The 11,813-nt window shown below is 41.3% G+C and overlaps 1 protein-coding gene across 2 annotated transcripts in view; it reads right to left on the minus strand.

Annotated features, from left to right (window-relative positions):
- Positions 1-4,329: 4,329 nt before the first annotated feature.
- The window catches only part of LOC310997895 (SH3 and PX domain-containing protein 2A-like), a 59,211-nt gene continuing 51,727 nt past the window's right edge, over positions 4,330-11,813 (minus strand). For both annotated transcript variants that reach the window (XM_083987725.1, XM_083987724.1), the window contains 5 exons: positions 9,045-9,162; positions 8,620-8,948; positions 8,382-8,431; positions 7,403-7,522; positions 4,330-7,244 (listed from right to left, as the gene is read on the minus strand). In XM_083987725.1, coding sequence (XP_083843851.1) covers positions 5,319-7,244; positions 7,403-7,522; positions 8,382-8,431; positions 8,620-8,948; positions 9,045-9,162 — 2,543 coding nt within the window. In that variant the 3' untranslated portion in view covers positions 4,330-5,318. The remainder of the gene's footprint in view (positions 7,245-7,402; positions 7,523-8,381; positions 8,432-8,619; positions 8,949-9,044; positions 9,163-11,813) is intronic.

The raw sequence follows: 11,813 nt of genomic DNA on the forward strand, positions 1-11,813 counted from the left end.
TGATGAAGACAGAGGTGAAGGTGACTGTGATACTGTGGCCAATCTGCATCAAGAAGCTGAGTGCTGCTGCCCTCCAGTGGTAGGAAAAAGCAACAACACCTTGACCACAGGAAAAACCCACAGCACAAGGTTTTAAACTTCACATAGGGAAAACAAAATGCACAACACTTCAAACTAGGGGATGGAAATTTAAAAGCTATGCTTCGTCCATCCCCTTTTCAGGCCAGGTGTTGTTGTTTTCTAGCTGTGCTGTTGCTGTATTGGTATGTTGGTGTCTGTAGTTTGTTTTGTCTGGTTGCTGTGGTCTGGTTGAAATAAACTAGAAAAAAAACTCAGAAAAAAGACCTTCTATTCTTTATACTTTGTACTAACCATTTCCCCCCCTTTTCTCTCACAATAACAAATGATTTGGGCACAAGATACAAGTACTATTGTAGTTTTTTCAGCATTTTCAGTCTACTGATATTGATTTTCACCACATTTTAGATTGGTGCACACAACTTCCATATTTAAATGTAAAGACCCCTGGAGGTGTCTCTATATTACCTATATATATATATTGCATTTCCTTTTTCTTCTTTCATTTATCAATAATTTATTATTTGTAAACACAAATAAACTCATAGCCTCCTTTACACACACAACAACAGCAATCATGGAAACACAGAAACAATTACACACATCCAGTAGCCAAACATGTTGCAGTATAAAGATGATCAATAAACTCTGATAACTTAGTTTCAGGCCAGTGAGTTGAATATGAGTGTAGGGATCCCAACAGAGGAAATTGACAGTGGGATGGACATATTACAGATTAAATTCCTGTGGGCTGGTGATCATATTATATTCTAGGCACAAAATCCAATATATCAGCGGTATGCAGTGTCTGAAAGTGGAAAACTCCATCAGTGTTTTGATCTGGTGTTTTTCTGATTATAGCTGATGGCGACAATATTAAAGGACAGCTCCAAACTTGTAACTTAAACTTTTGCGTTGTCAGTTGACAGCAAATTAAGCAGCCCAGCAGCCACAGAGTGAAAGGCATCTAAACCAAAGTCAGAATGTGCAAGTTCCCCCAAAGCAGAAGCTCCCAGAGTTGAATTCCAACACAACCTGGCTGAAAGCTATAGAGAAGAAGTGAAAGGGAAAGGCAACCAAGTGTGATCTCATTAATATGACTCTGGCTGGTTAAACATATGCATATGCAGTTTTACTTAAGCCACAGCAGAAATGCGTTTAATGCAAGAAGCAGGCAGGTCACACATGCTCAAGTGGTTTCAAGACTTGCATGGTCACTAGATGTCGTACAAGATCACCATCATCTCTGACCAAACCAAACATACTTGACCAACATGACGTCACGCATCAAGCAAACCTGCAGAGCCAACCAAACACAGCTTTCCTAAATAGCAGCAGGCCGGGGATATCTAAGCCCAGAGTGGCCTAGGCCTACTAGCAATGACAACATGTAAAGAACACATTCATGCCAAGCCAAGAGTAACAACACAAAGTTAGCTAACCAGCATGCTTTCTGGAGCCGATCACCAATAAAAAGCAGATATATAACATACAGTAGGGTGGCCATTATGGTACTTACAACGAGTAGAGGTGAAGCTGTTCGTTCGGACCGGGGGGCAGAAGTTCAGCAACGGAGGGATAAGTTTTTGAGTCCAGTGTAGGCCAGTAAACATATTCAAAACTAAATGTATGTTTTTAAGGCTTGCCAGGCAACTGCAGTTTGTGTCAGTAGACACCATGGCCCGTCCACCATAGGTCTGGTTTTAAAATCTTTCTTTGTCATGACACTCCCCCACCCCCCTCAGGTAATCTTCACCAGCGGCCTCATTTATCATTGTGGATACACGCTTTTTTACACGCTCTTTCCCCCATTTTGTGCGTACGCACTTTTCTCCGCCTAATTTGGGATCTATCAAACCAAAACTTGTCGGGAGTAAGTGCAAAAATTTACGACCAGTCCGACCATGGCGTACCGGCATTTACACGCTTTTTGAAGAACAGGAGGAATTGGCGACGCCGCTGCAGAGTCAGAGAACTGCAGTGTGAGAGGGAGAGAGGAGCGCAGACACTGTTTGAAGTGTTGAAGTAGCAAGTGGTGGTGATGATGACCCCCCCCCACCACCACCACCACCGCACACGTGTTGACGTCGGCACTTTACATGAAAAGCACAGCGACTCAGATTTTTCCCCTGTGCATTTACACTAGTTTGCTCCTAAATACTGGCTTTATAAAACGAATTTCGTTTTCTTTTGATATCATATTGATATTTTCACCCTGCATGTAGGCTACACCTCTTCCACAACCAGTCTGTCCAGTCTGGAAAATAATTTCTGCGACGTGCGTGTGTTACGTAGCCAGACTGGACACACACAAGCAAGCAGCAAGCACAATAATGTCGGCGCAAATCAAAGCAAATGAGAAAACATGATCGATATTTTTTGTGTGAATAATATTTATTGTATTTAACAAAAATGGGTGCTGCCCAACATCATTTTAGGAAAAGTCACAGACTGGTGGACTTCAATGTTTTTTTTTTTTTTTTTTAATATAGCCTATAGCTATGCACAAATGAAAATCAAAGTCGTCCAGTGAACGGCAGTGGGGGGTTAGTGGAAAGGGGTGCAAAGTAGTACTGACTGGCAGTGGAAACCCTGCTTTAAATTATTATGACATAATCTAAAATAAGGGGCAGAATAAATATGATTCTTCTTCTTTCTGTTCTGTTTCATTTAGATTTGGGAGTTTTTTGTTTTTATTGTAGCCTTTCAATGCAAGATGATGTTTCTGACTGATATCGCAGTGTTACCGTGTATCTCGCTTTCAGAGAAATTCCGCTTCTTTCTCCGCTCTCCGTCCGTCTGTTGTCTTCACCGTCTTCCACTGACGTCATTCCACAGGTTTCCAGAGCGCACATGGCTACTTAATATGCACGTAACTGATTTGCATTGACCACATATGGTTGTGTGGGGCTGTTTAGGGGGCTGGGTATGAGGCGTGTTCTCATCCACGCTTTTCTCAGGTCCGGTGTGATCTATCAAGGGAAATACCGTGCAGCCGTGTGTACGCGGAGTTTGATAGATCTGAAAAGAGTGTATATTTTTTGGTCGTACGCACATTTTGCCTTTCCGTCGTACTGAAAATTTAAGAGGACTTTTACACGCTCTTTGATAAATGAGGCCCCTGGTTGTTGCGCGCTGCACCGATCCGCGCGCCATCTTACATGTGGGCGGGCCTTTCAACTCAATTGCACAGCATTGACTTTTGACCGGATATTATAACAAAGAAAAGATGTAGCCATGTGCGTAAAGTTGGTTTATACGTGGGACGCCACTACCCCCTCTGTCTACACAGTTTTTTACAAGGGAATTACTTTGCTGCTATAATATTGTTTAGGATATTGTTTACAGAAAACCTTATAGCCTACTGTGGTGAGAATCAAGTGGGTCATACAGGAGCACTACTTGTGTGTATTTGGAACTTTCATTATGCTATATGTGTATTTGAAATACAAGTGTAACTTTTAGATTGGGTCCCTCCACATGGTAGCTGGTTTGCTGGCATCACACTAGAAATTACCCAGTCGTAATTAAAAATCAAGATTTTGAGAAAAAGGAAAATGCTTAACTTTAGTAAACCCCTTTGAAGTAATAGTTTCATGCCTAATTCAAATCTCAAGCTATTAGTACCAAGTCAAGTTGCATCTTTTATCAGTGTTAGTTAAATCCTCAAATTTGTGGCTATGTACTCCTGATTTGAGTCAACTCTAGTCCCTCACTTCTGCAATACAATTAACAGGCTATCAGTGATTAGAGCTGTTGATAAGTTTTATTATATTTATTATATGGTACATTAATTTGCAATTAATTCAGTAGATACTTACCCTCTTGCCACATAATTCTCACTTGCAAGTGTTGTTGAAGTAATGTCTATAAATTTGCGTCAACGTGAAAATACAATTAATTCTTTGATCCTTAGATTTACAAAAGCTCAAGTGAATGTTTCCACCTCACAGCTTTACAAATCAGTTTTCATAAAGGTCCAGGCTGTACCCTAAAAACATAAGATATTAACTCAAATGTACATGAACCTATGAGAATTATACAGTCTAAATCGTTCTCAATTCATGCAACTGAATTCATCTCACCTCATGATTATGGGGCTAAATAAGATATGATTGGGCTTGGGGGCCACTGAACCAGAGGCACACATCTGATGTGTCCAGGCACAATCTATGACTAATGTAAAATTCAAAAAGGAAAGCACTAATAATTGTTCAAAAGTGCATTTATTTAATTAATTCTTTTGGCACTTCAGTTATCATCACTGGTCACACAGTTAACATAAAACAAAAGTGAGCATCCCAGTACTACTGCAGCTGAAGAGTTATGTCAAATTTACTGCCCAGCAGAAATTCAAAATGTTATGATTAATGGAGCAGTTCTTAGAAATGTGTAAGGACTTGTGATTTTCTTGAAATCGGTAAAAAAGTAATAAGAATATATTTGTTGGTAAGAAATGAATAAATATAAATTTCACTGATGTTTGATTTTGCATAATTAACCCCTGACATTCATACACAGAAAGCATTTCAACACTGCAAGTTTCAGGGAAGACCATGAGGGAATGTTTTCTGATTTAAAAGTAAAAAATACAGTTATAATCAGAGATGCTCACAAATTGTTTCATTTGGACAATATTACACAATTAAATGGATAAAATATTTCACATAAAGAAGACATACAGTATAAAGAGATATTACAAAAAACATGCAAACAGACAGCACCAAATTGAGACTAACACAAAGCAGCTTTGGCAACAACTGAGATTCTCTGTAAAGAAAGGAGGAGAGAAAGGTTTAATTTCAACAGCTCAAGGCATCGTCAGTATAATGAATCATTTCAAACATGCAGTAAGCTTTAAATGCTTAAAAAGGTTTTAAAAATACATTATAAACTTACAGAAAAAGTTCAAGGAGTGGACATTAAATGTTATTTCAAGTTAAAGGTAACCACTGAAAAATAGCATTAAATCATTCTTCTTTCGGATGTTCTTTTTGTCTGTGTCACTACTATAAGTCCCAATATATTGCCTCTGTTGCAACTTTTCAGGCACTGTATCATGTGGATTTTTACCAGATGTCTCATTTCATCAAGTCACAATTTGATCATTTTGGCAAAGGTACCTGGTAAGATTTAAATCCTTACTTAATGTCTTAGGGTTAGCCTTTTTCACAAAATAATGCATCTGTTTGAGTAGTCTTTACACGCATGTATAGAGTTCTGCCAGCTCCACACGAGTGCTAGTGCTTTTTCTCGAGGTAATTTGAGGGAACCCATCCTTTCCTTGGTCTGCCATTGTCCAGAACCTTGCAATACCACCATCCATTTGGGTTTCTTTCTAGGACCTCCAGACTCGTCCCCTCTGGAAACCCCATGGTCTCCTCGTCACCATGATAATCTGCTATGGACAGATACACCTCTCTGAGGTTGTTATGGATGATGTGGGGCTTGGGCCTCACTGTAGATACAGGGAGGGCATTCTTCTGAGAACTGAGGCCGAGTGATTCGGAGCTACCGGTGCGGGATCTTTCACTGTTGGGTAGTGCCATGTTGTTTGACACCAGACTGCGTGGCACTGTGCCGAAGGAGGCATTGCGTCGCACTGTTGGGCTGGCACGAGGGTGATCTGTGGAGTTGAGGGACTCATTTCTCCTGAGAGAGCCAGCGGGGCTGGGACCATCCCTGATTGGGGCTGATATGAAGACAGATTGAGGTCTGACAACCTGCTGCTGTTTGGTGTTATTCTGCTTCCGAGACCCAAACAAGCTGGTAGGTTTAGAGAGGCCACCTGGAGGCTTGGAGGGGATAGGTGGGGTGACCTTCTTTAAGTTTTGGTTGATATTGTTCAAAGCTTGCACCCTTTGTTCGTTTTTCTCCAGGCTGTTGGACTTGCTGAGGCTTCCAGGTTTAGTTGGGGTGCCATCAGATTCTGACCCAACAATGTCATCTTGTCTGACGGGCTCCAGGTAGTAAGTTGGAGCCCAACCCTCTGTATCTCCCCAGCGGACATACCACCAGCCACTCTCCTGTTTCTCCAGTACCTCTACCTCCACTCCAGCAGGGAAACTTAGCTCAGACTCTTGGACTTTATCATAGGGATCTGTGGTGCGATACAGGATACATCCTTCCAGGTCAGAGTCTCCCCTGCTGCCTTTAGAATAGATGGAGGAGAGATCGGATGTGCTCTGAGATGAAAACGAGTCTTCAGAGGAGATGACTGAAGCTGTCTCAGAGTCCTCACCTTTAGTTTTGGTGCCATTCTTCAACTGTCCAGTTGGTCGCAGCTGTCTTCTCAAGGTGCTAATATCCATCTTTTCAGCACTGGAGGCTTTGGCAAGTTGTGGTTTAGGTCTCACAACTGGCTTTAGTTTAGAGGAGGACTTGGTGGAAGAGGATACCTTGCTTTCCTCTTGGTCCTTCTTAGGCCTGGACAGATCTGGAGTGGATTCAGTGGAGGCAGATTTAGGACTGGATGCCTCCTCCGCTTTGGTTGAAAATGGACTCCCATTCAAGTCAATCTTGAGTTTGATCCCTGCTGATCTCCATCCACCTGAAGTTGGGTTTGCAGTCTTGCCAGTTTCTGACAAGACACTTGTCTTAGAGGAATTTGAGTCCCTGCTGCACTGTCTCTCGGGGGTCTGTTTGAAGGGCCGGAAGCCATCATTCTCATAGATACACTCTTCCGCTCCGTCTGCCTCCCCCTCTGCCTCGTGGCCATCTTCAAATGACTCGCCCATTTTGAAGGAAGCACTGTGGAGTGATGAAGCTGGAGAGGGCTTGGAGGACAGATGGGATCCCTTCTCAGAGGAAGTGTCCTCATGCTTTGCATCCACCAAAGAACCTTCTCCTCTAAGAAACTCAAACTCAGACTCCATGTCCAGATCACCAATGGCAGGGACATCATATTCTGGCTCTTCATACACCGGTCTCCCAGGAGACACAGGAGACTCTGGAGCTTCAGACCCAGGGCTGCTGGGAGGTGCAGTCTCCACTGAGTCTTGTTTTTTGACTGGCGGAGCTGGGGGTGGAACTTTTGGGCGGCACAGAGTGCTTGTTCTGCGATTCAGATTGGGTTTTTTACGTTTATCAATGTAGGAGCAGGGTGCCCAGCCTTCCGTCTCTCCTATCTGGACATACCACCAACCACCCGAGTTCTTCTCAATGACCTAAAATACAAGTTCAACAAAGAGAAGTCTTTATATGAAGACATTTTTTAACACATTAATATTTAATTCCCCTTGTGTTATTACCGAGTTAGTATGAATACATTGAGATATGCTTGCTACCAGTATTCAAGATTGCCTTGTCACAAATGATCTATTACCTCTGCTTTCTGTCCTCCATTGAAACTGATACCATCAGAAATACAGGACTGGAAATCTGCAATTGTGTAATACTCTGCTTCAACTGTTGGGGGCTCTGGTGGGCAGGGCAACGGAAATCCCTGTGAAGAAATGAAGTAAACAGTGTTAGACTTTTTGTTTGTAGCAGAAAGCAAATATGTACATTTGCTCAAGTATTCGACTGGGAGCAAAAAAGTCATAATCCAAGAAAACAGCCACAGTGCCGTGGAAATCTTTCTGACTAAAACTGTGTATGATTAGTACCCCTTGTCAAGCTTCACCTTGTTAGCAGTCCGATCAAGAGAAACCCCCCCTCTAGACTCCTCAGATGGTTTCATTTAAATAATTGCTCAAGGCTCTGTGAGGTAAAGTTATTTATGATTTCACATAAAAGAAAAGATTAGAGAAGAACCCAAAAAAAGAATGAATATAACATTTTCTAACAGAATTTATTTTTTCTTCTTTTCCATCTCTGTAATCATCTCAAAGCGACTCACGTTTAGTTTTCACAGTCAGCAATTAAATTCTTAGAATTGATGGATCAGTATTCAGTCTATTAATGTCATGTCACAAATCAGTGGCAATGTTAGTATTTCTACATTTCATACTTAATTAAAGGTACAGAATGTAGTTCTAAAAAAAATATGACTCAACATGTAATATGCGGAGATACTTTTTCCATAATTTCTTCCTATTTGCTGCTCTTTGTCTGTGGGAGGGAAAAGCCACAAACAACTGTGAAAGTCCTATGCATGTCCACTAAGATCAGTTTAATAAAGACATTATGTATTTGATCTTGTCTTTTTATCTTCAAGAACTAAATTAAGGTCTACCCATTGCGATTGGAAATTGTTTGGCACATGGGTGTCACATGAATCAGCAGGCATAACTAGAGGCTTTTCAGGCATAAATAAATAAATGACTGGTGGACAAGAAATATGGCAAATATATAACTCTTACCAGGGTTGCATCTCTTCGAGGCGGAGGTTTTTGCCTGAGAACTGGGGAGCCTGTGAGATAATCACAAAGAAAAAAAAGACATTCATGAAACTGACACTTTTGGTTTCATTCAAGAATAGACATTTATGAGCCTCAAGGAATGAGATTTTAAAAAGTTTGATTAGTGGTCTGCAGATTTACAGATGTTCATTAATCATTTCATGCCAGAAGCTGAATCATTCACGCTGACAGGACTTACCAATTTCCACCCGATGAGGGGCAATGCGGGCAACTGCTGGTGAAGCAGGCTCTGCTGCTTTGCTCCCCTCCTGTGGGGAATTAACGGGGCTTGAGTCAGCACAGGGGATTGGCAAGCTGATCTCCTTCCTGGCCACCTGGGGGCTCTCTGGGACACCTTCAGTCTGCACGTCCTTCTCACTCAGGGCTTTCTTGTTAAGCAAGTTACTGATCTCCATGATGTTTCCAATTATCTCCACTGGGCCTGTAACAGTCTTCTTGCGTGGAGAGAAGTCATCCTTCATCTTCTTTAGGTAAGAGGCCGGAGCCCAGCCTTCTTTATCTTGGTACCTGTGAAGTAAGGCAGTTGTAAGAGAAAACTGATAAAAATACAATTTTGTAATGAAAGACATAACAAATGTCTGAAGCAAGTGAGTCAAGGCTTACCTGATAAACCACCATCCTTCCAGGTTCTTCTGAATCACCTCCACAATAACACCTTTCTCGAAAGCAATTTCATCCTTGCCTTGGCTGGTATAAGGCTGCACTGTTACGTACTTCTCTTCTGCCAAAGCCAGAACAGAGAAAAACAACAAAGCTAAGAATTTGAAGGCTGTAAAATCTCTTGAAAACAAGATAATCATTGGAAAGAAAAGAAAAGGAGAAAGAAGTGTATATTCTATAAATCTTTTTCTATAGACGTGTGGCCAATATGACTTATATTTGTGGGATCTCACTGCAGCAGAAAGGTTAAAAGAGTGGAGGTGTATCTTTTCTTTAATACAGACTGGAACTGTTCTGCTTTCTGGCAGTTTAATCAGCTACCAGATGTGCATGTGGATGTGTTCTGTGGGTGCATGTGTTCAAATGTCCTTTGGCGCATGAGATTTATCTCTTATGTTTTTATGAAACAGAGAGAACTTTATAATGCAGGGGATAACAACAAGACATAAATCAGTTCCTGTATTTAGAAGAAAATGTGTCATCAAAGTACATGTTTTTGAAGTTACACTAATAAATGTTCTACTTTTAGCAGTGGAAAATCACTGCCGCAGTGTTAGCATCATTATCATGGACAAAGCATTGTGACAGCATTGTACTATGAGTATGATACCCAACACAAATAAGGAGTACTGGGGCACCCTGGTGGCCAAGGATATGTTCAGATTTTTTCAAGCTCAAGTTTCAAGTTTCATTTGGAAATTGAATTGTAAGCACTGTTAGTAATTATTTGCACTTCCTGCCCATACTTGACACAATAATATCCTCTCTTCAGCAATTTCATAGTGGTGGAAGTCAAAACTCACTTCATCCAAAGCCTCTGCAAGGTTCCAGCAGACTGACGTAGACAAATCAAACACACATCTACATTAAAGTATTTTAAATACGGAATTCCCTCTTTTTGTTTTTTTGTCTTTCCCCTCTGTCCCTCCATCACAGGTCAACAAGAAAACACTGTCACTCAAAACACACAGGCCAGAAAACAGGAATTTTGGAAGAAGGACTCTAACTTTGCAAGACATCCTCTTGATTTGATTACTTTGTACTGCTTTAACCTCAGTACAACACTTTGAGGAGGGATTTTCTTTGCAGCCAGTATGGACAGGTCAATTACAACACCTGATTAATGCTTTCAGCATGTGTATCAGCATGTGGGTGTTGTTTAGACAGACCTGAAAATATTTAAAGCTTGGGACAAACCTGTAGACTAGCTTAAGGACTGCATATAAAATAGTTTCCATCATCTTGAACAGATGTTTTGGTTTTTGCCAGTCAAGAAGGAGCCTAAACATACTAGACTGCACACCAGACAAGTGGTCAGTAACAAGTGGAGTTTAGAGGTAGATGACTCTGTTCATCCTGCAAGGGCGCCAATTGTTGCTTGTTCTCTTACCAAAACAAACATGTATTGCAACCAGCAGCTTGCAGTATTTATATGCAGTGCAATTTGCACTTAAAAGGTCAGAAAATAAGTTAAGCTCAGAGTTACATCCTAGATGGAGATATGTAAACAACACAAACCATACAACTTACACAGGAAGAGTGAGGGGAATGAAAACAAAGTCAATTTCAGATGAAGCTGTTAATTTACAAATATGTCTCTCTCTCTCTCTCTCTGGCAACACACATCTTTGGTTTATGCAAATGTCAAACATGTTAAATCTTCCTGAGGGTTAAGATCATTACAAATCACACATAATATGACTTTATCTGCCAACTCTCAACACCTTGGCACAGCGGCCTTAACATTTGTCCTCGCCTAAAGGCATCAAGCATGAACTGCAAGACTCACAGCTTGTGATGTTTCCCATCTCCCTCTGTCATCTCTCTGATCAGCTGCACAATAAAAGTGCATACCATAATACCAACCACTCTAACATCCTTTAATTACTTGCATTTACAATTATTATTGACCATGGCGAACTACAGCGAATGGGGCGTGCTAGTGTCCTAGCAGTGTCCTTGGCTTCATGACAGCAAGCATCTCCTAACTCAGCACATAATGCAGAGCAGAGGCTCCATGCTGATTTATGCATTCCCATGAGGCCAAGGGGCAGAGCAAAGACCTCATTTCCTGTCATTATGGCAATTCCTGTCTAAACTTACACGGCACAAGCAAAGAGGCGTCCTCAAAAAGAAGAGCGGCACATAAAGAAGCGCTGTCCTCTAGGCTGGTACACGGGAATCAACATCCTGGTGACACATTATTCCATTTTCCTTTTCTCCACCCATTTCCAAGGTTGTGTAGGAGCTAAACGGGTGTGGGAGAGCTATTCCCTTTATTTGCAAAAACTAAAGCAGGCTCCATGGCTAAAGGATATTTCTGTACACTTTATTTTCCTTATGCCTGGTTCTTCCGGCCTCTTTGTGTTGGGGCTGGTAGAACGTTTTCCTCTCACCAACCTCTTTCAAACAATATCCAGCAGTGCAATGAAGGGAAACTCTGAATCAGATGTTATGTTAACCACAACATGCATCGCCTGCATCAGTGTTATAAATTATTCTTGTGGAGTCAGCAAAATATCTGTCTCTTTTTTTTCTCTCTCTCTCTCTCTCTTTTTTTTAACACAAAGCAGGATTTCAGTCCTTGGGTGGAAACAACTCTCTCTCCACTCCAGAGAGCAGCATCCACTGCCAAGTGCAAAGTTTGGGCTGAACTCAATAGCCTATCCTCACTCCTCTGTCAGCAATCCAAATGCATGTCCTATGAAGAAA

The sequence above is a fragment of the Trachurus trachurus genome, assembly GCF_905171665.1.
Source record: "Trachurus trachurus genome assembly, chromosome: 15".
Lineage (NCBI taxonomy): Eukaryota > Metazoa > Chordata > Actinopteri > Carangiformes > Carangidae > Trachurus > Trachurus trachurus.